The 25939-nt window shown below is 38.8% G+C and overlaps 1 protein-coding gene across 2 annotated transcripts in view; it reads right to left on the bottom strand.

Moving 5' to 3' along the window:
• The window catches only part of LOC126203370 (ubiquitin-conjugating enzyme E2 G1), a 60799-nt gene extending 49978 nt beyond the window's left edge, over positions 1-10821 (bottom strand). The window contains exons 1-2 of one of the 2 annotated variants that reach the window (XM_049937667.1): positions 10638-10821; positions 9938-10040 (exon numbers count right to left, since the gene is read on the bottom strand). In XM_049937667.1, coding sequence (XP_049793624.1) covers positions 9938-10040; positions 10638-10683 — 149 coding nt within the window. In that variant the 5' untranslated portion in view covers positions 10684-10821. The remainder of the gene's footprint in view (positions 1-9937; positions 10041-10637) is intronic. The other variant, XM_049937666.1, reaches the window with a different exon arrangement.
• Positions 10822-25939: the final 15118 nt, after the last annotated feature.

The raw sequence follows: 25939 nt of genomic DNA, 5'->3' as shown, positions 1-25939 counted from the left end.
GTGAGGAGTTTGTCACTTGGTCTGCAGTATTTCAGTGTTGTTTCAAAAGTATCTTTCATAGCAAGTTTCAGTGGTTTGAAAGTTATTTTTTGTTCTGCTTAATTCATTTAAAAATAAATATGTGCAGATAAATTTTAGTATGCTGTGACATCTATATGTCTTGTCACGTTCATGTTCAAGGTCATTTCAATGTAACAGTAATCACAATACATTTTATCATATCAAGAATGTTCTGACAAAATTACTGAGCAAAGTGAGCCAAGCAGGCTGAATTCAACAACCACTGGAAATATTTGCATCAGCCGATAGGTTGCAGAATTATGTAGCTAATCGAGTTGTCAGTACAACTGCAAATTGTGTGCACCACAACTATAATCTTGGTTTTGTAGTCCAAGTGGACTAGGTATCTTATCTGAAAATTCTCCAAATTCATTTCTGTGAAAGCATGTTATTCTCAACAGAGAAAATTCAGAGGAAGTTGTACAGAGAAGTCAACACTGGAAAATTTTAGCAAAATGCAGAAAGACTCACTGAGTATCGACACTTGTGTAGGGAGTGGCAGCAACCGACCCAACATAAATGTATCATATTGCGAATACATCGAAAGATCTGGTGAAGAGTTCTGGGGATTCCAGCCAGGTGGCAGTGTCTTCAAACTGTGACGTTTCGACGAGTAACACACTCATCTTCTGGCAAAGTACTGAGACTTCGTCAATACCAGTCCCTTTATACCTGCGGCGCACCCTCAACACCTGGCCGCGGAAGGCTGTATCCAGAGGGGTTGGCGGGCAGGGTGGAGGGGGAAGTGGGTGCGCCATTCGTGTCTCCGTCACAGCATTCTAGTCACATCTCGCGAGCTGGACGGTTCTTTGTGTGTTCACGGCGTATTTCGGGATTCCAGGCCATGCTAAGTTGATAACCTTTGTCCCTATTCACAAGATTCTCGTAGACCCGTATTTCTATCGATTTTTTAATGATGCTGCCGCAACAGCTCCCGGCTCGGCACAGCACCCTGGTGTTCTCTAAATCAAAGGTGTGTTTTCTTTGATACTATGTTCAGCTACAGCAGGTTGTTCTATCTGTCGAAGTCGGACGTGTCTGATGTGTTCCCCACACCTTTTCAAGATGCAGTGCTGCGTTTGTCCAACGTACTGTACACCACTCTCGCAGGCAATGCTATGTATGTCAGATGTGTTGAGTTTGAATGGGTATTTAGCTGAGACCAACAGCTCTTTTGTCCTCGGTGGTGGTCGGAAGACTGTATTTATTTTTGATATCCTCAGCAGCCTCCCGCTTTTGGCTGACAGGGGGCCCAAATATACCCAGGAAGGCATGTTGTCGTCGACGCCCATTTTTACGAAATACCTGTCTTAGGTGGTGTAATTTGTCTGAGAGGCTTTTGTCGCAAATGACACACGCCCTATGTACAAAGGTGGTCAGTACTGACTGGCATTAACCCTTTCGTGGGCAAAATTATCGCGTAGTTATTTAAATGAATGGAGAGCAGATAGTAGTTAACAGATAGGTATATTTATCATTCAGAATATCAAATTTGCTCCAACTGTGAAAGTGAGGTCACACAACAAGGTTGGAAGTATTTTTCCCACCGCCCTTGCTTGGAGTTAAATGACAAAAACAACTTTTTCAATATATGTCATATTTATTTGATAAATTTACTTCTCTTGTTACAATGATTGTTCACAAGTACTTGCCATGAAATTTTCTGAAACATGGGTCTATGCAAAGTGATATTTGACCATATGTACAAACACAGCGACTGCTCTTTCCCGCAGCTTTGGTACTACAATGACGGCACGTACAGTAGGTTTCTCCTAAAATGGGTTGCTGCTCCTCTACAACCACATGACGAAAATCTTCAGGTACTTTACCCCTTTTTGCCAGAAAGACAGGTTTTTATCCATGCCTTTTTGGGATGAGAAGCCAGCAATCAATTGTCTGGGTAGATGGATCCTGTATGTGAGCTGATCATGCTGTCCACTTTCTCTTTTACTTATTTTCCACAGGATAAAACTGTTCACTGCAGCAACGTCCACCAGGAAATAAAATATTCTGTGCCACCATTTTACAGAACATCTGCCAATAGCATACCTTTCTTGTATGGATCAAACTTATCAACACCACCCATTATTTTGTTATATTCTGCCACAACTTCAGGACACGAAATCTCTGTACTAGTACCATCCTTGTTTTTCCTTTTCACTGTGGCTGTTTCTCATGGGTCATGAATTGAGGACAGGAAAGTGACTGGACTGTTATCCATCTATTTTACTGCAGCAATGGCTCCTTTTGTTTCAAACTGGAATTCTCCTCGTTCCAATTTTACGTTTTCCTTCATAAATTTGGATAAATCAAAAGTATTTACCTTATACTATAGCTTTGAGGGGGAAAAGAAAAAAAAAAGAAAGAAAAAAATCACAAAATGTCACGCAAACAGCACTGAAAGGCTCCTCTACAGAGGAACACTCAGCTATACAATGCCTCTGCACGAAGGTACAGCAAAAACGGCAGGAACTTCCGATTGGTAGTAGTACCCTACACTGTTCACAAGGTGGTAGCACCGTACAGAGGTGGGAACTGTGAATCCCACGGGACTAGGAGCAAGTTCATTGTAGTGGGGAGAATGTTTCCCATGGCTCACGAAAGGGTTAAGCCGGATGGTGGCAACTGGTTGCATGGAGGTGCAGTTCTATGCGAGTCCTTTCTGTACACTGAATGGCCCAGCAAGCCATCCGCATTCTTCCTAATCAATATGTCTAGGAAAGGAATATAGCCATTCTCCTCTACTTCCATCATGAAGGCGATATTCTCATGTATGCTGTTTAGATGGTCCATAAACTCCTCCGGTGCCTGTGCCACGCCGCCAAATCATGAAAGTACTGTCGACATAGCAGAAGAAGTGCCTGGGTTTACAGTGAGCAGTTTGTAGGGCCACCACCTCAAAGTATTCCATATACAGATTTGCAATCCCTGGAGCAAGGGGAGATCCCTTGGCGACTCCAGCCACTTGTTCATAATGTTCTCCATTGCACTTTAAGTAGGTGGTTGTAAATGCATATTGACTGTTTAAGGCTAGATGTGCTGATTAAGGAGTGCCAAGGCATCCTGTAGAGGTACTTCCATGAACAAGGTGGTGACGTCTAAGCTCATGAGTAGGTCATCTCTCTGTATTCGGATGTCCTTCGGTATTCTCACAAAATCTGCAGAGTTTTCTATGTGGTGACTGCAGTGTCCCCACCAGTAGCTTTAATAGTGTCGCCCGGTATTTGGCCAGTCCACAACTGTGTGAGTTGATAGTGTCCAGAATCGGCCGTAGAGGTACCCCATCTTTGTGAATCTTGGGCAATCCATACAGACGCGGTGTTGTTGGCACTCGGGGATACAGCAGTTTCTTCACTGCCTCTGGTAGCTCTGAGTCCTTCAGTAGCACCACAGTGTTTCTGGTCATCGTCAAGGTATTGTTCTTGTTGAGTTTTTTTAAGCTGGGTCTTGCAGCAGAGAGCAGATTTTCTGTTGTAGTCGACGTGCACATCAGCACCGTCTCATTTTCTTTGTCTGCTGGGAGGACCATGGTGTCAGCATCATCCCTCAGTGCGCGGATAGCCTCTCGTTCTTGCGCAGTAATGTTTGTTTTCGGGAGTCTTGTCTATGATCCTGCAGGTCTCCCTTCGGATCTGCTCAGCTTCCTCCTTGGGTAGGCCCCAAATTTCTTCCCCTATGCCGCTGATAATGTCCCATTTCGGTATGTCTTTGGTACAGGTACAAAGTTCAACCCTTTCATGAGGACAGAAGTTATGGCTGCATCTAGCACCTTATCTGCCAAATTTACAATAGCTCTTGTGCTATTTGTCACCTTCTGAGTCGACTGAACTACAGAAAGTGTCTTATTTGCCTGAACTACAGAAAGTGTCGTATTTGCCAATCTGTTGTGCAGAAGCATGCTGTTTCTGCCCCTCATTGTTGGCATGAGATCTGCAGTCAAACCACTCCCAAGTATGTGCCGGTAATGCTTCTGCCATCTTCAGGTGGCATGTGATCAGGGTGCATGCATTCTTGCTGTGTGTATTGAATGCATTTCCTGACAATGGCCATTCTTGCTTGCCGTAAAATATCTTCAGTTTTCTTCGCTTTCACAGGATGTCTTAATTGCGCAAATCATAGCAAGATATTCTTGTCTCGCCAACATTAGAGAAAAACCAATGAGTTGAGAAGTTTGGCTTTCCAGTTGCATTCTTTCTGCAGCAGACTGAAGATGCAGAGCATCTCCTCCCTGTAGAGGTGTCATATACAGCTGGTGAAGAGTTCTCGGGCTTCCAGCCGGGTGGCAGAGTCTTCAGACAGCGACGTTTTGACAAGTGATATACTCATCTTCTGGCGAAGTGCCGAGACTGTGGATGCCAGTCCCTTTATACCTGCAGCGTGTCCCCACCACCCACCCGCGGGAGGCTGGATCCAGGAGCCGGCAGGCAGCGTGGAGGGAGGAAGCGGGTGCGCCGTTCATGTCTGTCCGAGCATTCTGGTTGCACCTTGCGAGCTGGACAGTTCTTTGTGCGTTCATGGCGTACTGCAGGATTCCAGGCCGCGCTAAGTTGATAACCTTTGTCCCTGTTCATAACATTCTTGTGGACCGGTATTTCTATAGACTCTAATGACACTGTCCCAATAGCTCTGAACACGGCACAGCACCCTGGTGTTATCGAAATCAAAGGTGAGGTTATCTTTGATACTATGTTCAGCTATAGCAGATTTCTCTGTCCGTCCAAGTCTGACGTGTCTGATGTGTTCCCCGCACCTTTTCGAGAGGCAGCGCTGTTTTTGTCCAAGGTACTTACACCACACTCACAGGCAATGCAATATATGCCAGGTGTGTGGAGTTTGAGTGTGTCTTTAGCTAAGCCCAGCATCTCTTTCGTCTTCTGCAGTGGTCAGACACTATTTATGATCAATTTTCTCAGTAGCCTCCCAATTGTGGACAGGGATGAAGGTTATCAACTTAGCGTGGCCTGGAATCCAGCATTAGCCCCAATACGCCGTGTACACACCAAGAACCGCCCAGCTCGCGAGACGTGACTGGAATGTTCTGACGGAGACACGAATGGCGCTCCCGCTTCCCCCTCCACCCAGCGCCACCGGCTCCTCTGGATCCAGCCTCCCGCTGCCAGGTTGTGGGGGGCACGCTGCAGATATAAAGACACTGCCACCTGGCTGGAAGCCTGAGAACTTTTCACCAGCTGTATATGCCGGGAAAGCATGCACTCACACAAAGATCTTGTATTGTATAATTACATGACAACAGAACAATCACTGGAAGCATTTACTTCCAGTAAACATTGTGGAGTATGTTTACAAACAGATTTGAAGTTAAGCAACCACACAAAATTGCGAGTAAGACAGACGTCAGACAGGTTCACTGGAAAAAACCTCCGGAAATTTAGTCCAAAAAAGGAATTAGCACTTTTTTGAGCAATGTCTGAATACTGTTCAATCAATCAGATTCTTACCAGACAGGACTGACAAGACGAAATATACGATTCAAAGAAGAGCAGCATGTTTTGTTACAGGTGAGCACAAAAGCTTCACAGAGATGGTCAGCCAACTCCAGTGGCAGAGGCTACAAGAGGTTCTGCATCATGGTGTGGTGAAGTACCCTCCACGCACACAGTATGCATGAAGTAATATAAGTTTCCCCATTTCGATCTGGCAGTACTGGAACAGAGATACTTTCGAAATTCTTAGGTAAACTATCACTTGCTTTAATGGTTAACCAACCTCAGTGTAGTGACATTAAAAGTAGGACTGAACACCTGCAGAACAGTGTCTTATTCTTAAACAGTTCAGTAAATCAAATATGGGCCACTTGAACAATCTAAGTAAACACACCCACTCCTCATGAACAACTCCAATTTATCTGACACCATTGTGGCACTGTCACGTGATGTGGAAAATGTATCACTGCTTGTACTACAATAGCTGTGTGTAGAATTTACAGCAGTTTGTAGACAGGACTGTCAATGCTAATGTTACAAACTGAACCACCAACACAGGCCCATTGGTTCCCTTTGCAATAGCAAGTAAGAGTATGAAATGTCGGCACACCTGAAATAGACAAGGAACTTTACAAATGATTGATCACTGTATGCTGCAGATGGCAGGAGGTGACTTATTGACCTCAGAAAAGAGGCTGGATGCAGATTTGTTCCCACACACATCTTTGCTCAGGCTATCATAATGGGTGCCAGCAATGATTTTTCTAATATGTAATCCCTGCAACAACACTGAAGTTGTGGTCAAGTACAGCTTTATTGATTGTAGCAGATATACAATGTTTGTTCCTTGGGACACATTAAAATAAACAGCACCTTGAGAAATCTTTGTGATATGCTGGTGGCTTGTCTCCCAGTAGTGTCCTACCCTCTCATCTGTCAAAGAGAAGCCACTTCTCTCGAATTCAATGTTGATACTGTGTTACATTTGAGTGTGTTTCAGATTGAACCAGTAAATGATAAATTACATTTCATTAATAATCATCGAATAAAATTTCACAATTTCGCAAACCGAGCATTGCTACCCTAATAGTAATTTACATTAATGTGATTAATTACTGCTAGTTAATTTTATGTCACACTTCCTGTCAATATCTCTTATCTGAATATGTAAGTGGTCTTACACCACACAGGAGCTTCAAGTCTGCCAAAGTTGAGGTTAATGCCATTTTGCATATGTGGATATCACGCTACTCCACATTTTTGTCAAAGGCATCATTCACTGATATTACACCATAAAATAAACACTATACATAGATTCACTGACAAGATATGTTTATTTTGATTGATGCTATTCGAAATTATTCAGTGCAAACAACTACAATGTTACTGACACTGCATTACAGGGTATCTAAATGAAATTTAAACACTGACATATGAATTATTATGTGATCATATAAAGACACTGTTGGTACCAAAAACCCTGAAAAGTAGTTTCAGACCTATTTACTTCAAATATTTACACAACACTCTATTGAGCATTGGGATGGGTATAGGCTACTTTTTTTAATGGGGGAGGATGAGCCAGGCAGAGAGAGAGAGAGAGAGAGAGAGAGAGAGAGAGAGAAGGGAAGGACAAGGCGGGCAGAGAGGGAGTGGGGAAGGAGGATATAGTGACAGGGCAGAGGAAGGATACAGCAGAGAGAATGGGGCCAACAAGATTTGGACATATACCTGATTCCCACACAAATTTTGCAATGGCAAACCATAGTTGGGTTCGCTAATAGCTTTTAGAAGATCAGCAGATCAATGACCACAGAGAGAGAACCTGTTAAGTGTGCCCTGTTGAATAAAAGTTTTATCTTTGTTCTGTTTTATGCCATTTAAGTACAAATATGTGGTCATGAGGAGCATTATATTAACATTTTAGCTTTTAAATGTTACTACAGGGCTGCTCACACTGTATTTTAGCTTTCATTAAGGCAATACCAATCTACCTATAGACTGAACAAGTTCTACACAGCACATGATCAAGCTGATCATATTGATTAAATGTTTTTTTCATCTGTTTGATGAAGCTGCAAGACAAATGGATGATGAAGCCTGTGCTGAATAGTTATCAGTACTGTTTCACATTTGAAAGCAGAATAAATACTTGCATTTAATTTACCTCAAACTTTTCTTAAACTAGGAATGAAGAGTATTCTGGAGAGAGAGAGAGAGAGAGAGAGAGAGAGAGAGGAAGGTAGAACAATAATTCAAACTAAGATAGCAGCACCATTCTTTGGGAGTACTCCAGCCTGACACTTGTTTTCTTAAAGAACAAGGAAAGTAAAACCATTCTCTCTAGTACAGGAAATTTTATTAATACTGCATGGCAAAACTGTACATTAGAAGGTCCTGAAAACAATTATGTTTGGTGGGAAAAGAAACTTACGTGTGTCGAGAGCAATTTTCACTATTTTCATAAAGGCAAGTGTTAAGGTAAGGCTCTTTGTTGACAAAGTTTTGTGTACATTAGAAAGTTAAACTCTACAATTTTAGTATTATATTGCACTGATCCATGGTATTGTAGGAAGTTAAGTGAAATGTTAAAAATAAGATCAATCTCATCTGTTAAATATCAAGGAGGGGTGTGTAAGGCCATTTTCTATGACAATCTGGTCTGATACCTCATAACATAAAAATAAAATGAGGGTACCAATCAAGTTCAAAACATACCAGTGCAATCTGACTACCTAATTTATAAGTTTGCTAATATTAAGTCCTTGTGGTTTCTTGCTAAAAATGAATTTGTTCCTAAAGACAGTTTTCATTTATTTAAAAAACTTTCCACTATTCAACACCACTACCATTCAGTGAGTTGTTACCTTTACTTCAAGAGAATGTTATGAGTTACTCTTGGAATTTCGTTTCTGTGAATCTACATCCAATCTCTGACTGGGTGTATCACTGGAACAAACGACTGTCAATGGCACAAGAATATTTTGTTCCAGGTTTGGGCCCAAGACAAGTTACAAGTCCGAACAAATGGCTTTTACACAAGCTTCTAAACAAGTAAAGGCTAATGCACCCAGGGATTTGTGGCAAGAGTGACTGAATTACAAAGTAAGTGACATAAGTTCCAAACTGTGTCAAGTTTGGACCTTCCACTATACCAACTGAGGATAAAGAAAATATTCTAGTCCAATGACTTTGTCTACTGCAAAAGTGCACTATCCAATAACAAAAGCACTTACTGTTGGACAGTGTACAGCAAATAAGTAAAATCAAATGACATTTACCAGTGAATGACCTTTCTTTTGCTAACATCAGTCTTTGATAAGCACTGCACAAAATTTGCAATTACCGACCTTGTTACTCAGGTTCATACAACTGTCTTTGGTATGTAGGGCAACATAATCCTGTAATCATGAACCTGTCATTTTACTGATTTGGTCATTAGTTTACAGGAAGTTTATTTTTCACAACAGATCATCTTCTACTAATTAGCCTACTTACACAATATCAAAATAAATTTCAAAACAACTGCTACACGCCTAAGCACAAAAACAGATTGGGCATACTTTTGGTTCTTTAACAATGGTCACAAAAGGGCACGCTGCCTTTCAGTTTAAAAATCAGCGAACCAAGATTTGCTCTATAACATGTTTTGTCAATTAAAAGTTTGTCATTAGTGGCTATATACTTTTCTGTTTTTGTCTTGCAGTTGTACATGCACATTCTGCATTGATTACCAAGTATTACATACTCAAAAAGCCCAGACAGATATTATTAGTAAGAAAACCAGTGAAATTTAATGTGAATGTGTGAAATAATACCCTGTACAGAAAATAAAAGTTGAATGTCGTCTTTCTTTAATATGTGGAATGTTGCAACACTAATGTTTACTTCTAAACTGTCATGCTGCATACAAAGATATTTATGGATTTATTGTATTTAGTTTATTTCATTTTGAAGAAAGTGGAATAATAAAAACAAGTAACTCCATTATTTTGTTCAATGCTATCCATTTCCTAAAACAACTTATTGGCAGCAGCAAGACTTCTTATAATCATTACGGTTTTTAGAAATCTGCTTTGAGATTAAAACTAATATAATCCGATAATTTTGACAACCATTCCTCGACAATACAGTAGATAATTAAAACTCGTCCCATCCTTCAATCTACAATTTTCTCACATTTTACTGAAATACCGTAAACACTACAAATTTGCATTCTCCAAAATAATGCAAAATACAATCTTTACTTTCTAAGCACTAGTGCTGTCAAACTCAACAATGTATTAATGTCTTTGCATACTAAAGATTTCATACATTTACACACCCATACAATACACATGCACTTATCAATGGTTACAGACTATATGGAGAAATAACATTTAACATATACTGTAAGCATGTACTTAAATTAATGACAGTCTAATAATACTTACTATAAGGTGTCTGGAGGTCCAATGATGAGGACTTCCCATCTGTATATGTCATTGTCGTCAATCAGGCCAGCGGAAAACCCTTCAACAGGGTTCTTATTAAGTTCTACGGGGAAAAAAATTAAATATAGTATAAACTGTCGTTCGAGGTGGCAGTCCCTAATTAAAATTTCAGTTAGCTAACGAGTTTTCATAACATGTCTTTATTAAAATGGCTAATAGAACTATTTTGGTGCTACGTAAAACTTAACTATCAAAGTAAGCCCAAAATAGTACCACTATTTGAGGTTAGGTACGTCAAACACTAGTCGATCGATTTAACATTTCCTACTAACATACTTTAATTTGGCTCACATACGCTTAATATAGGTTTTATGTACGGACCGAGACTAAAATAAGTTCCTAAATGTATGTCGTTGTGTTCTAACAATAATACCGACTTGCAAATAAGTCTACTTTTAGGTTATCAACAAAACTAATTTCAAATCCCATACTTTTGATACACCACACTTCGTCATTAATACATTTAGATATCTTAGAGTTATAGAAAATCTAATAATGTGTCAGCTGTTAGAGTGTCAAAATATAGATTTGGCTCGTCTGGCAACATCTCCGATCTACAACACAAATAAGTAGAGGTTTTGCTATGACAATAATAAAGATTTCCTGACTATAAGGAATACAGAAATTTATCTTCCTTTACCTGCTAGTTGTTTCCGTAATAAAAGAGCTGACTGTGGCTCTGACATGAATGAGAGAATACTTTTAATTTAAAGAGGCAAACAATCACTCCTTGGAAAATGGCTCAGGTTTAGTAATCTCAAGGCCGCATGCGCTACCACAGAGTTTTACTTCCGGCAGTTGCTGCTACATGTATGAGAATTTTGTTTCTACAAAACTTCCGACAAACTGAGCTCTCTACCGGGAACTTCAGGCACTTCTAGTATTCCGTGGCCTTCTATACGAATTGACATACGAATATGTCACTTCGTAGACTATAATTCCATTCCCTTCTATTTTGTTTCTATGTCAAGCAAATCTACAGAAATTTCCAACGTCCAGCTTACAAAACATTTAGGTAATTGTCCATCTACAGAATTCTAGTCCGTATCATCGTTAATGAGCACATCCGTTGCATTCACCCCAACAATTTTTTCCTTATAACAAAATCAGAAAAAAACAGCAAAATCCGTTGGATTGACATCGGCACAACTACTACAAAGTATTAGATAAATAATTTACCTTGTGAAGGTAAACTCATATAATAAAGCCATCGTAAATTAAAGTGTGTTTGTTGTCTCATTTATACTTTCGCATCAGATTAATGGAATAAATGATTATATATTACCTCCAATCACAGTTAAGTCGCTTTTCCTTTACAACTTCCTCCTTCCATCATGTTGCAATGTGACAAATGTTTTTCGTATTTAGTTTCCGAAAGTAAAGCAATATGGTATTCAAACCGAATATGGTTTAAATACGAGGGTCCCTGACTGAATTAACACAAAGAAAAATTAGCAAGAAAAAAGCTTCGCAAACTATCAAATGAATGCCGAACATGATTCTGAAATGTTATTCCTAATATATAAGTTGCTGATACTTGAATAGTGACATATGCAATGTGTCATTAGCACACGAAATTTTTCCAGCCAATCAGTGTCAACGTCGGAAACCTCGGGAAGCTACACAGTCCGATGTGCTATAGTTAAGCTTCTTCTTATGAAAAGTAAAAGCAAGACGTAAATAATACTGGTCTAAGTTCGTTACTGAGATTATTCCCTAAACTTTCGACATAGTAATGTAGTGACACGATTATAGAGCAACAGCCAAAAAAAAATTTAACCACCCTCCTTGTGAACTAAAATATGCTCATGCAAATAACGAAAAATTTAAAAACTGACTGAAATCATTTCTGCTTAACAATTCCTTCCACTCCATAGGCGAATTTCTGAACAGACATCTGAAGTGATTAGGTTATATTAATGAAATTTTGTTGTACATTAAAATTAAAAAACGACAGTGATGCACAAAAATAAACTGAACTAATTTACTTTAAGCGATAGCGTTTGGATTCAAGAAAGGTTGTCCCAGTCAAAACGAAATTTGTCCACTCCACTCCACTTATTAGAAGCCAGAAGTGAGAGGTATGTATTCGTTATGATCTGTCCAAAGCATCTGACTGTGTGGATTTTAAAGTTTGGATTGTTGGAATTAGTAAATACACAAACAAATAACTACTTTGGACCAGAGTCAAAAGTAAATACGAAAGGAAGATGTATTTGGAGAAAATTACTACAGACTCTAAGTCTTACCATTGTTCTTTATTTGTGTGAATGACCTTTCATATTAATACTTCAATCAGAATTAGATCATTTTCGACAGATTTCATATTTGTCACAAATAATTCTGCAAAAGGGACAGAAATAAAATAAAGTGTCATTAATGTTTTTTGAAGAGTAGCCAAAACATTCTCTGCCAATCTCATAGCTTTGATGAAAAACCCCATAGCACATTTATTTATACACAATCAGTGGAATAACAACAATGACGAATGTAGTACATTAACAATACGCAGTGATGTCAATTGAAATGTTACAAATTTATGGCTATATTTAGATTAAAGTTCAGTCTTGATCACGTTATGTCTGTTTTAATGAGTAACCGGTTTCGGTTTTTTCTATAAAACCATCATCAGACCCATTGGCTCCCTTGGGTTGGTAGGTGGAGCTCTCCTTGCTGCTGTGCAGCAGCAAGGAGTTCCACCTACCAACCCAAGGGAGCCAATGGGTCTGATTATGGCTATGTTGCAACAGATGTTCACAAGAACAAGACTAGAAGATATTTCTGTATTAATTATCATTAAAGCTACCTCTTGTCCGAAAGGAGTGCAATAAGGGGCCACCATATTTTTGATTTTTACACGAAAACAAGGTTTTTGACAGGTGAGACTATTAAAATCCTAATGGTAAACTGCCCAAGCAATCGCAACAAAGCGCCAGAGTTTGAAGCATTCATGAAAAGCAGTGAAGTTCACATAATACCTAGGTACAGAAAGCTGGTTGAAACTCGAAATTAGCAGCAGTGATATTTTTAGGGAAAACTAAGGTGTATAACAAAAGGGTGGACAAATCAGAAATTGAGGTGTTGTATTTGTTGCAGAAGTCAAGAAACTCAGTTACACTGAGACAGAAACTGAACCTCTATGGGAGATTGTTTCGACAAGACTCAGTATCAGGGGTGGGAATAAAATGGTAATTGGATCCTTCTATTGCCAGCCAGTCTCGTCTCCTGATATAACCAAAAACTTTAGAGAAAACCTCAATTCACTTATGCATAAGTACCCAAATCATACTGTAATCATCAGTGCAGATTTTAATCATTCAATAATTAATTGAAAAAATTACAGTTTTGTTACAGGTGGGCATGATAAGACATCCCATGAAGCTTTACTAAATGCCTCCTCTGAAAACTACCTAGAACAGAAAGTTAGAAATCCCACTCATGACCGGAATATACTGGATGTAATAGCAACAACTAGACCTGTGTCCAGTTTCAATATTCACATTGAAACTGGCATCAGTGATCATGATGAAATTGTGGCAACAATGATTACCAAAATATGAAGGACAACTGAAAGAAGCAGAAAGATATATACAATAAAGTAGGTGAAAAATTAGTAGTGTCATATCTCAATGAGGAACTTGAAACTTTCACCGCGAAAAGGAACTCTGGCTCAAGTTTAAAAGAACAGCTGACCATACACTGGATAGATTTGTACTCAGTAGAACAGTTCATAATGAGAGGGAACGTCCATGGTATACAAGTACCCAGCAGAACAGTCCTCCATGGTATACAGTCACTATAAATAAACATCTACCGAAACAGTGATTACTGCATAATAGGTATAAAACAAAGCGTAGGGCTATAGATAGAGAGATGCTGAATGAAACACATTTGGCTGTCAGGAGAGTAATGCGAGATGCCTTCTATGACTACCATAGCAGAATATTGTCAAGTGATCTTCACAGAACCCAAAGAAATTGTGGTCATATGTAAAGTCTTTTAGTGACTCCAAAGTTAGTGAGTGAGACAGGAACTGAAAGGATAGCAAAACAAAAGCTGAAATGCTAAACTCCATTCTGAAACATTCCTTTACAAAGGAAAACCCAGGAGAACTTCCACAGTTTAATTATTGTAGCACTAAAAGATAAACTAAATAAGCATTAGTGGCAGTGGTGTAACTTCTTCTTCTTCTGCGACTACTACTGCTAGTAGTACTAGTAGTTGTAGTAGTTGCAGTAGTAGTAGTAGTAGTAGTAGTAGCAGCAGTAGTAACAGTTTATTTACTACTACTACTACTACTACTACTGGTAGAGGTAGTAGCAGTTTCTTTATCAAGATACTGTATATACTGCATGGATTTTGCCAGAACATATATAGTATATTAAAATAGAAGAGCATATAGTTTCCTACACCATACAAAGATTTCTAGTACCATACACAACATTACATTCAATGTTGCATATGCAAATCTGATAAATTATAAAACTGTATGACAGAAGTATTGTCAATAGAACACTTAAGTTGCCATTTATAGACAAAATCTGAGTTGTATCACATCCGTTAAAATATTTTTTCACATTAAAGGAAGCACTTTACAAATGCTATTGATATGTAATAAATGCATCTAATTAGTTTATATAACAAATCTGTTGTGGGTATTTGTTTTTATTATAACACAAGTTGATCATTTAAAGTTTGAATACTGCTTCCTGAAATGTTGAAATTTTTTTTCATTTATATGTTCTGTGTATTTGTTAACAATCAAGTCCCCTGATTTTCTCTCCTACAGCCTTGTTTACCCTTCCTATACAGCTATCATTACACATTCCTGTATTGTTATAATGAAAAACGACATTAGTTTTGGAAAGGTCAATTTATATTTTATATTAATTACTCCTTTTTTCTAAGTAAAAGCTGTTATGTTGTATCAATGAATGCCAATGGTAACAACAAGAAAAAACGAGAGTAAAGATGAACTGTATTCCATAAGAATGTCAATTGTGAAAAAGGGCTGCACAACATAAACATAGAGAATGGCATCTAGAACTATATACAACAATAAAACATTGTAAAGTAAAAGTAACAGTCATAAAATAATCAGAGATGTATATGGAACATGATGAGAATAAGGCACATCCATAGAAATATACAGATTGTTGTCCATAATAAAATTTCACATTCTTGTTAAAATTCAAGAAAAAGTCTGCTCTTCTGTTATCTTCTGCACTGATGACATAAGATTGCAAACGACCTCTCCATAATATAAATAAAATGATCTAGAGTAACTAGTTTGATTACTTTTAGAAAAGAAAACGAGATACACTGCAGGGAAGCATAACATTCAAAGTTTTTATCATGTATAAGATGTCATTAATTAAGGAAGAAAAAGCTTCTCTGACTATTATCAGTTGTCTCTATTTAATTTCTGTTCTAAATGAATCAGCACAAGTACTTACTCGGTTTTCTAATATTTTAATTAAAACCCAGTCATTTTTCAGTGATTATTAGTATCTGGCAGAATAGGATAGCAAATTTATTAATAGTTCATATTAGTGCTGTGTCTTGATGGTCTCACTGGCTCATCTCAATGTGCAAGAAATAAGATATCTTCCCTCAAAATTACCCATTGTCCTCCCCCCTCCAGGCAATACTAGAACCTTCTGCTAAAAGACTCATTTCTGCAGGAAATGCAGTAGTTACTCATGATCTGTGATACTGCATCAAGGAGCAGAGTGGAAAATCATTGACAATCCGTACCTTTATAGTTTTGGCAAATGCATGCAGAATGTAGAAAAAACACAACCAGTCTGTTCGAGTGTATATTATTAATGCAATTTTTGTTTGTAATAGCTGTTTATGGGGCACAAATCTATCATGTCAATCTAACAAATACTGCACAGAACATCACCCACCATAGTAGTACAAGATTATATGTCTTCCCTCTGTTGATGATGAAGAGAGTGAAATAACTTACGATAAAGGATAAGAAATAACTCAAATCGTTAAAGCCAATGATGATTTAATTGTTCTGAGAGACAGGAATTTAATATTATGATAAGAAATAGAAATAAAAACAGTCCAAGAATATGGACAGTGAAAAAAATGAAATAATAAGTCACCCAATAGAATTCCACATAGAGGGCATTTTAGTTTTTTATTTGATATTAAATTTTTTTATACTGTATATACTTTGTATAGTCATCAAATTACTAGTTCTGCAAAAATCATATTATGTGCAAGATTAATATGTGTCATATTTATGTACAAAGGTTTAATACATTTCACATTTGTCTACAAAGTTTAATAAACTGGTGTGCAAAATGTAAGAACGAAAGCAACTTCTACATGATATGTCATTGTCAAGTAACATAGGTTGATGAAACTTGCACTATACTTAGAAAAGGTCTCTGCAGTATAGTGCGAAAGGCAACTGAAAGAAATATACAATGAGACAAACAGAAATGACACTTTTATTTAAAGACAATAATTACACTAACCTCATGGCGATTTATGATAATCCCCTGGACATCACAAAAGGCATGACATGAGCCTTAATAGGGTGTATGATCACCACAGATGGCAATGCATACTCTTCAATGTGCTCCCATGCGAGCCACAAGGTTGGTAAGTAGATCTTGTGATAGGGTGTTCCATTCCTCCACCAGTGCAGATTACATCAGCTGGATAATCATTGGTGCATTTGTACATCCTGCAAGACATCTCCACATCGCTTTCCACATGTACTTGATAGGATTTAAGTCAGAGGAATGGGCAAGCCAATCCATTTGCTAAATACCATCTCATTCAAGAGCAAGTCCACCTGTGCATTTTGATGCAGTTGCGCATTGTCATCCATAAAACTGAAGTCAAGGCTCAACGCACCCCTGAAAAGATGCTTATGGGGAAAGAGTACAGTGTCACAATAACATTGACTAGTGAGCATACTTTGTTGAACTATTTGGAAGTCAGTATGCACATGCAGCATAATGTTTTTCCACATCATAACCAACATGGTGATCTTCAACAATGTTCCTGTGTGCCTTATGTGTTCCCGTCTCTAGCCATACGAGGGGACATCCAAAATCACGACTCAGACTGAACCTGTTCTCACCTGGGGAGAATACACAACCCAGCTCCTCATCGGTCCAGTCCCCATGCTCTTGCCAGCATCAAAAGTGGCCCCACCAATGTGTAGTTGTTAACAGAACACAATGTACCGGTGTTTTGCTACGAGATCACCCCATGCAGTCGTTGTGCCACTGTGGAGCATGAGACTGTTTGCCTTGCAGTCTTATTAAATATGGTTGCAATTGCACTTACTGTTTGATATGGATCCCTTATCTTCTGTCACACAACATAGCGGTCATCTGCTTCTATTGCTGACCATGGTCGACCAATTTCACTCCTTTGGGTAGGAGCTCCTGTGATTCAGAAAATTCCTCATGCACATGAGACAATGCTCAGAGCAATACCAAACTCTTGGCCTACACTCACCACACTTAGTCTTTCTTCTAGTTTCCCAATGAAATTAACCTCATGTGAAATCATCCAAACGTTGTCTATGGGTCATATTGTAACGACAAATACATTCACAGTGCACTGTAGCTGTTGGCTGACACAAACTATTTTTTCTGTTCCTTAACTGCTTCCACATTGCAGAGCCAGCCCCATTTGGTTCTATAGAAACGCTGACCTCACGCCATATGACGTCCAGCTTTCTGGGGACGGCTGGGAGACCTCTAGTCACATGTTTCCGCACTTTCATTCATTTCCATCGAGTTGTTTATATGCTGTTGTTTATCTATCTCAGTCTAAAGTTTTTCAGAGCATTATACACAATACACAGGGTATAACGAAGTGCATACACTGGGAAGCTGTTTATCAGGTTGAATTTTGATTCATGGAATTTAAAGTGTTTGGGCGGGGGGGGGGGGAGGGGGGGCAGGATGATCGCTGATGGCTGAGGCTTTCACGATAAGTCACGCAGGCATATACAGGCGAGCACCCAGTGACAGTTAATTGGCAGTTTCCCCTGGTGGCAGGAGTTGTGGCAAGCAGTTCGCCATCAGTAAGCATGGTCTGCGGTGTAAATGGATTTCAAAATGGCGACTTGCAACTTATAGAATATAGCTACTTTGAAATACTTCGAAATTAGTAATAATTTACAGTTTCATCATAGCACAAAATCAATCACATAAGGATATTCACAGCGCTTAAGTGCTTATCAATGTCATGAAAACTAAAGAAGTCACGTACTCACAGTAAATGAATACTGTTGCAAAATCCATTAAAAGTTAATAATCGTCGCAAACTTCATGCTGTCTTGACGAACAGGGTTTGGGATGATAACTTAGGACACTAGCAATCACCCGTGATAGCCACAATTATTTTATTTATTGAGTTATTGCGTTTTTAATATCTTTTTTCATTATGTAAATGTTTCAGATCATTGTAGTCTCCACAGTTAGACATCAAATGAACACAGCACAGTATTCTCCATACCTCTCCTTACTTAACCATACAACATATGGCTTGACTATCAATTGAGTTTTAGTGTCTTTAATTAAAAATTAATTCAGTGTACATTAAAGACAATTGTTATTTGAAAGTGAAAATACTTTAACAAATATTTCTTTGTCATTTGTTATAAGTGTGCATGTGCAAAGCTTAAATTTTAATTTGTTATGCTTAACTTTTAGATATAGAATGGACTGAGGGGGATCAAGAGAGCAGGACTTTTAATTTAATATACAGGGTGGTCCATTGATAGTGACCAGGCCAAATATCTCGCGAAATAAGCATCAAACGAAAAAACTACAATGAATGAAACTCGTCTAGCTTGAAGGGGGAAACCAGATGGCGCTATATTGTCCCGCTAGATGGCGCTGCCGTAGGTCAAACGGATATCAACTGCGTTGTTTGAAGTAGGAACCCCCATTTTTATTACATATTCGTGTAGTACGTAAAGAAATATGAATGTTTTAGTTGGACCACTTTTTTCGCTTTGCGATAGATGGCGCTGTAATAGTCACAAACGTATAAGTACGTGGTATCAGGTAATATTCCGCCAGTGCGGACGGTATTTGCTTCGTGATACATTACCCATGTTAATATGGACCGTTTACAAATTGCGGAAAAGGTCTATATCGTGTTGATGTATGGCTATTTTGATCAAAATGCCCAACGGGTGTGTGCTGTGTATGCTGCCCGGTATCCTGGAAGACATCATCCAAATGTCCGGACCGTTCGCCGGATAGTTACATTATTTAAGGAAACAGGAAGTGTTCAGCCACATGTGAAACGTCAACCACGACCTGCAACAAATGATGATGCCCAAGTAGGTGTTTTAGCTGCTGTCACGGCTAATCCGCCCATCAGTAGCAGACAAATTGCGCGAGAATCGGGAATCTCAAAAACGTCGGTGTTGAAAATGCTACATCAACATCGATTGCACCCGTACCATATTTCTATACACCAGGAATTGCATGGCGACAACTTTGAACATCGTGTACAGTTCTGCCACTGGGCACAAGAGAAATTACAGAACGATGACAGATTTTTTTGCACGTGTTCTATTTAGCGACGAAGCATCATTCATCAACAGCGGTAACGTAAATAGGCATAATATCCACTATTGGGCAATGGAAAATTCACGATGGCTGCGACAAGTGGAACATCAGTGACATTGGCGGGTTAATGTATGGTGCAGCATTATGGGAGGAAGGATAATTGGCCCCCATTTTATCGATGGCAATCTAAATGATGCAACGTATGCTGATTTCCTACATAATGTTCTACCGGTGTACCACTGCATGACAGAAAGGCGATGTACTTCCAAGATGGATGTCCAGCACATAGCTCGTGTGCAGTTGAAGTGGTATTGAATAGCATATTTCATGACAGGTGGATTGGTACTGTGGGGAAGCAGCATACTCACGCCTTATAAATTTCACATCAGTCTTTCCATTGTGTGCCAGACTAGTCCGCTGTAACTAGCTCTGACGTCATAAATATTGCGCAATACTTTAAAATGAAGTAAATAACCTGAAACGTTTCTAGCATGTCAGGAGTAATACAAAATCAATATGTGTTGAATATCAGTTCAATAACTTTAACCATTTTCGAAATTTGGACGTTTTTCTGTAAAAATCATTGGCGCAACAGAAAAGAGCTAGAAACTTAAAAATTTATATTTAGATTCCTTTTGCTTAATAATTTAGTAGAAACAGTGTTCTGGATCTCACAAATTAAAATTTTAGTTGAAATTCATGATTGTCTGGTTTTTATCTTAAAAATTAAGGGAGCAAGATAGATCAAGTAAGCGAATAAATAAAGATAGGATGTTTAAATTTAAGTAGAAGGGAGATCCGGTATAATCATAAAGATGTGAGAAGTTTCAACCGAATAACTATAAAACTATAGCGATAGCGTATCTTCAAAGGGCAAGTTCAGAGCTCGTTTACTGTGTGTAGTGTAATTAAATTAATTATCTCGCCCAAAATATTTGACTTAGCCACGTCAGACTTTTATTCTGATTACTTACCTGTGTTCTGATTGCATATTTAAATTGAGAGCTTCATCGGCCATCAGCAAAGGAAGCAATGATTTATTCGATAACTTAAAGTGGTGCATTACTAGCCCAGCAGCTAGTCGGGAGAGCAGATTTGATCAGGCGTTCCCTTAGCCGTCCGCACAGTGGCCTTAGATGTAAGAACGCTGCGTGAGAAGAAAAAGGCCCCAGTTCTCTCCAGACGCTGATTAGCGCACCACCTGTGCCGGGAGTCGCGTCGCGTCGGTATTGTTGATATAAACAGCCTCGGATGCAGTAATAAGTTACTCGGGATACGCGTAACCATGAAATCGTTTTCGAGTGAAGTGTTAATTTTGGTATGACGTTAATGATCTATCTTTAGTTTGCGTATGTCGTATTTTCACGTGCCGCCGCAGGACAGACATTCTACCATTATTAGCGTGGTGTTTGATGAACATTAGCATCAAATTATGGCGAGCATTCACTTAAACATTTAATTTGAACAGTTATAGTGGCATCAGCGCATTAGACTCTGAACTGCTCTGGTAGTTGGATTGTGTGGATTCTTTTTGGTCTGTGAGTTTCAGAATATAGTGAACATTTTAGAGAGAATGGTTTTTGATTATGAATCTCAGACAATCTCCTAATTCCTCAGAGCTATAAGCTGTAGCTATAAATGTATTTCTCAGATGAAGTGGGCACTAGAAATTCTAATTACAGGCTTAAAGTTTTGCTAATCACTTTCTGGTTGCCAATATTGTAATTAGAGAGCTAGTGTTGAGAACGGCAAACAACAGCATTAGTACAAAACATCTATTCTATTATTCAACCCGCCGCCCCGCATATGTTTCTAATCGGCCGGGAAACAAACTGAGTAAAATTGAAAGTGATTTTTAAATATTCGGATTCGGAAGTGAAATGCGACACGCAACTGAGCAATGGAACAGTGATAGACAGTGTTACGTGTGCATGTGGACGACGCAATTGGATTGACAACGCATCTGGATTGATGGAGCTGGCGCTGAGTCTAACTGCACTGCTGGCATCGTGAGAAGTCAGTCTCGCTGCACCGCGGTCATCCGTCGGAGCGACCGGAGCCGCGTCTGCTGTTGCAGGCTACGCCCGCAACACAGCAGTTGTCAAGGTGCCATCTGCAGTTCAATGCGCCGCGTCACATCAGTAATCCTGGTACGCCGCGCCAGCAACGCCATACGCCGTGCAGAAGGAACTAAGTTAAGTGAAAGCTGTTAAAACTTTTACTAACCTGCACTAAAAGACTGTCGGCGATGGAACAGCAAAAAGAAACAGAAGTTTAACCTAAATCAGAACCTATGTCTGTTGAAGGAACTGTAAATCCAGACAACGGTTCAAGTGTAAATATGCATGAAAATAGTAATGTTAAAGTGAAATCCGAACTAGTGTCTCCTGACAGTAGTGTGAAAAAGGGCAACGATTCAATAGTAGAGACCCCTGTAGTAAAGCAGAAATCAGAAAGTGTTAAGTAATTGGATGATAGTTTCTCTGATGAATTAAAAACGAAACAGTCATCAGAGATGGTAGAGTTTAAAAAGGGGAAGTTAGATATGACTGATCAATCAGAAGTTTCATTTAGTTTTGATGATTCTGGTGTTGGAGCTAGTTTTTCGTCACCTGAGTGTGACAAAAAGCCAACTAGTGAGCAACCCAAAGATACTGGGGCTATTGATTTAAATGTAATATTACAAGCAATAGCTGCCAGTAACGCAAAAATGTCAGCCAGTAATGCTAGAATGACAGCTGAGTTAAAATCTGATATAATTGAAGTAAATAACAGGATTGTCGCCAGCCAAACAAATTTTAATAAACGGTTTGAGGCAATGGACAATAAATTAGAATCCAATAAAGCTGAATTAGAAACTTCCTTCAAGACTGGCTGCAATAAGTTGAAAGAGGATGTGGACAGTTTAAATTTAAAATTGATTACAACCATGAGGATATTAAGAAAAAGGTTGCTCAACAGTTATGTGAGATGTATAAAATAGTAAAAACCGAAGTTGCTGAGGTTCGCAAAGACTTCCAAATGGAAGATGCGAAGCTGGAGCACAATTTAACAGAAAAGATCGAGGCGGAATCTGAACTGTGCTCAGATAGGTTTAAAGATATTAATATAAAAGTAAACACATGTCAAGCAGACGTAATCGCAGTCAAAACTGATACTACTCATATTGTGCAAAGAGTAGATAATGTTGAAATGGGAGTAGAAAATATTAGTACTAACATTGCTAACATTGAGAGTAAAGTAGCTTCAGTAACTTCTGGTAATGGTAGTATACAACAAGTTGTAGCTGCAAACGCCGCATTTATCGGATGTTGGCAGTTCTTGCGGTTCGATCCAGATAAAAATATCCACCCGCTAGATTTCTGGAACGATTTTGAAGATGTGATTCCATCAACTTGGTCTGAACGAGAGAAAATCTCATTTATTAGAAGCCATTTAGCAGGTGACGCCATGCGTTGGTCAGCTGATGTTATATTGAAGTGTAAAACATTAGCGGAATTTAAAACAGCTTTCATTAATGAGTATTGGTCTAGCAATAAGCAAAATGAAGTGTTGAGAGAATTTTGGAGTGGAAAACGCTTCAATGTAGGCAAGGAATCTATTAAAGAGTTTGCCAGGTCATGGATTTCACGTTTGTCACATTTGGCCGAAAAGCTAAAACCTGAAATGATAATACTAGGTCTTGAAGCCAAACTGCCATGGTATTGGCAAACTAGAATTATACCTGCCCCTAGAGACAATATGGATCGTTTCATTCATATTGGGGACGTGTAGATCCTGTGGCTGCCAATGAGGAGCAAGCACGTAATAACAGAAATGCTAATAACACTAGTAGTAATTTTAAGAACGAACAGAATGGCAATGTAAACATCAGAACAGTAGGTGTTCGCCATCCTAAGAGAGGTAGGAATTGGAGAAATAATTATCAGAACCAACAATGGCATCCAAATGATAGTAATTTTGTTCTGATCAAAATTATGCAGGTAAACAACAGTGCGGAAAGCAATGCAGTCCCAGTTAACTATAATGGAAATAAAGGAAACAGTAGAAGGCCGAGGCAGGAAAACTAGTTCCCGTCTATGAGAACACTGGCGCTCACCAGGCGGTTACTTTTCCTAAGCCAGTAATTACAGTAATTGGTAAGACAGATCAGAATGCTCAGACTGAACATGTGGATGAGGGGTCGGTAGCATCTAAGGATACAGCAGAAATATTAGATCACTCACAGTATTTAATAGATACCATGTTAGAGACGCTTTCTAAGTGGGAAGAGAAAGAGAAGGCGCAGCAGTGTAATGGTAGGGAAGAGCTACAAGATACTGAATTGTCAGGTGAAGAAGCAGAAGAAATTCATACTTATCTTTACAATGAGGATGATGTGCTCTTATCTAAAATGCCTGTGCAGGATGTTGATACTGTGCTAATAGATTTAGGACAGGAGGTAAATGAGAATGTAGAGAATAGCCTGTTGGGGGTCGATGAACCCAGTAGCTGTGACCAGTTGTCACTGGAGAAGGAACCCGACGATAATAGTGAAAGTGGTTTAGCTGTAACTAGTGTTATGCCCAGTCTGGAGGCGACGAATCGCTCAGACTACAGTAATTTGGGTCATGTTCAGAAAACTAAATGTAATGAAGTCGTGCGGTGTTTCGATTTGAAATTAATAGACTGACTTGGAAAGGAAGCTGAAAATGTAGTTCAGGAAACCCCTACACACTTTGACCTAAATGTAATGAAGACAGATGTTGATCGCTTTAGTTGGAGACAAATCCAAAAGGAACTATTGGATGAGTTTGAGGAACCACCTGTACAACCTAGAATAAGCCACCCTATAATAATAGTGAATATGTTGGGTATCAATGTATGTTGTCTCTTAGACAGTGGAAGTGAGGTGAGTGCGATATCTCAGTCCTTCTTTGATGCATTACTTGGTAAAGACAAGCTTACAGTAATGAGGGTATCAGGACTAAGAATAATTGGTGCTACTGGCAAGGTGTCAAAAACGGTAAAGCAAGAAGCTTTACTGCCCTTTGATATTAATGGGAATTTAATTGATCATCCATGCTTAATTGTAAACAATCTCAGTATTGAGGTTTTAATTGGCATAGATTTCTTGTCGAAATATCAGAGTGTTGTTAACTTTGAAAGAAGCCAGTTAAAATTGGTCTTGCCGATAACCGGAGTAATTACGGTACCTTTTATTGATAGACATGTAGTAACTAATGATGAAACTTGGGAGCTGTCTATACGAGTTCTGAAAAATAGGAGATATTGGGACGAAGGTGTTAATCTTAGTAAAAGTAAGCTAAACACAGAAGAAGAAGCAATTATTTTGGACAAAATAGAAACTAAATGGCTGGAAAACGATAAAATTTCAGCTAATCAGAAGGAAGAACTGAAACAGGTTTTAAAAAGGCATCATAAGGTATTTTCAAATCGACCTGGCGTGGTCAAAGGTTTGTGAATGTCAATTAAAGGTGAAACCTGGCCAAGTGTTTTTCAGGAAGCCATACCAAATACTAAAATCTTCTGGTATGACTATCAAGCCAGCATTAAGCTAATGAATTCTGTAGGGAGGAGGTTGTTCTGTAACCTCTACACAGTGTGGCAGCTGTGCAGTCCCAGCTGTGTGAGATCTTCTTTCCTTTTCAGGTCTCACTCATTCTTAATCTTTCCTATCCACCAAAGTTTCGACTCCTTCTTTGCAATACAAAAATTTTCCTTCATGGCTATCAAGCCATGAGTTCTGTAACCATTCTATCCACCGATTAGTGAAGAAAATACCTAATGTGACAAACCTAACAGTGATATAAACAACAGAGAAGTATGATGTAATTAAGATGCAAAGGTATTTGAGTAACAAGTATGTATAGAACCCTGGAAATATTATAAGTACAAAGTTGTTGTTTTATTGGAAATGGTCCACCAACAGTAATTTAAAAAGATATACAAATTCGTGTACAAGCAGGATCTGAAGTGGCAGTGAAACCTATTGTATGCTGTAGAGCTAACTAATTAATAGTAGAAGAGATTGCTTAGTGTTATGAAAAATATGCAGATAAGTTGTAAGAATGAACTCACCTTGTGTAGCAAGGAATGACAGTGTAATGGAATTGAACATTGTTTGTGATTGAGACGTGAAGGACACGTCCTTGAAATATTTATAAGGTTGGAGCTGGCCGTTATTTGGTGTAGTGTGTGACAGGACACACCTACACATATTGAGGTTACGAGTTGGAGGCATGAATGCGACCATAGGTACCCTTATGTTAGATGAGACAGAGCAGCTCATGGTGTCCTATAGGTTTAAGGAATTTAGCATTACGCTCGGCCATAATTACTTAATGCACTTTAGTGGTAGGTCGAGAGAGAC

The sequence above is a fragment of the Schistocerca nitens genome, chromosome 9 (assembly GCF_023898315.1).
Source record: "Schistocerca nitens isolate TAMUIC-IGC-003100 chromosome 9, iqSchNite1.1, whole genome shotgun sequence".
Taxonomy (NCBI): domain Eukaryota; kingdom Metazoa; phylum Arthropoda; class Insecta; order Orthoptera; family Acrididae; genus Schistocerca; species Schistocerca nitens.
This window is presented reverse-complemented; position numbering and strand designations above follow the sequence as displayed.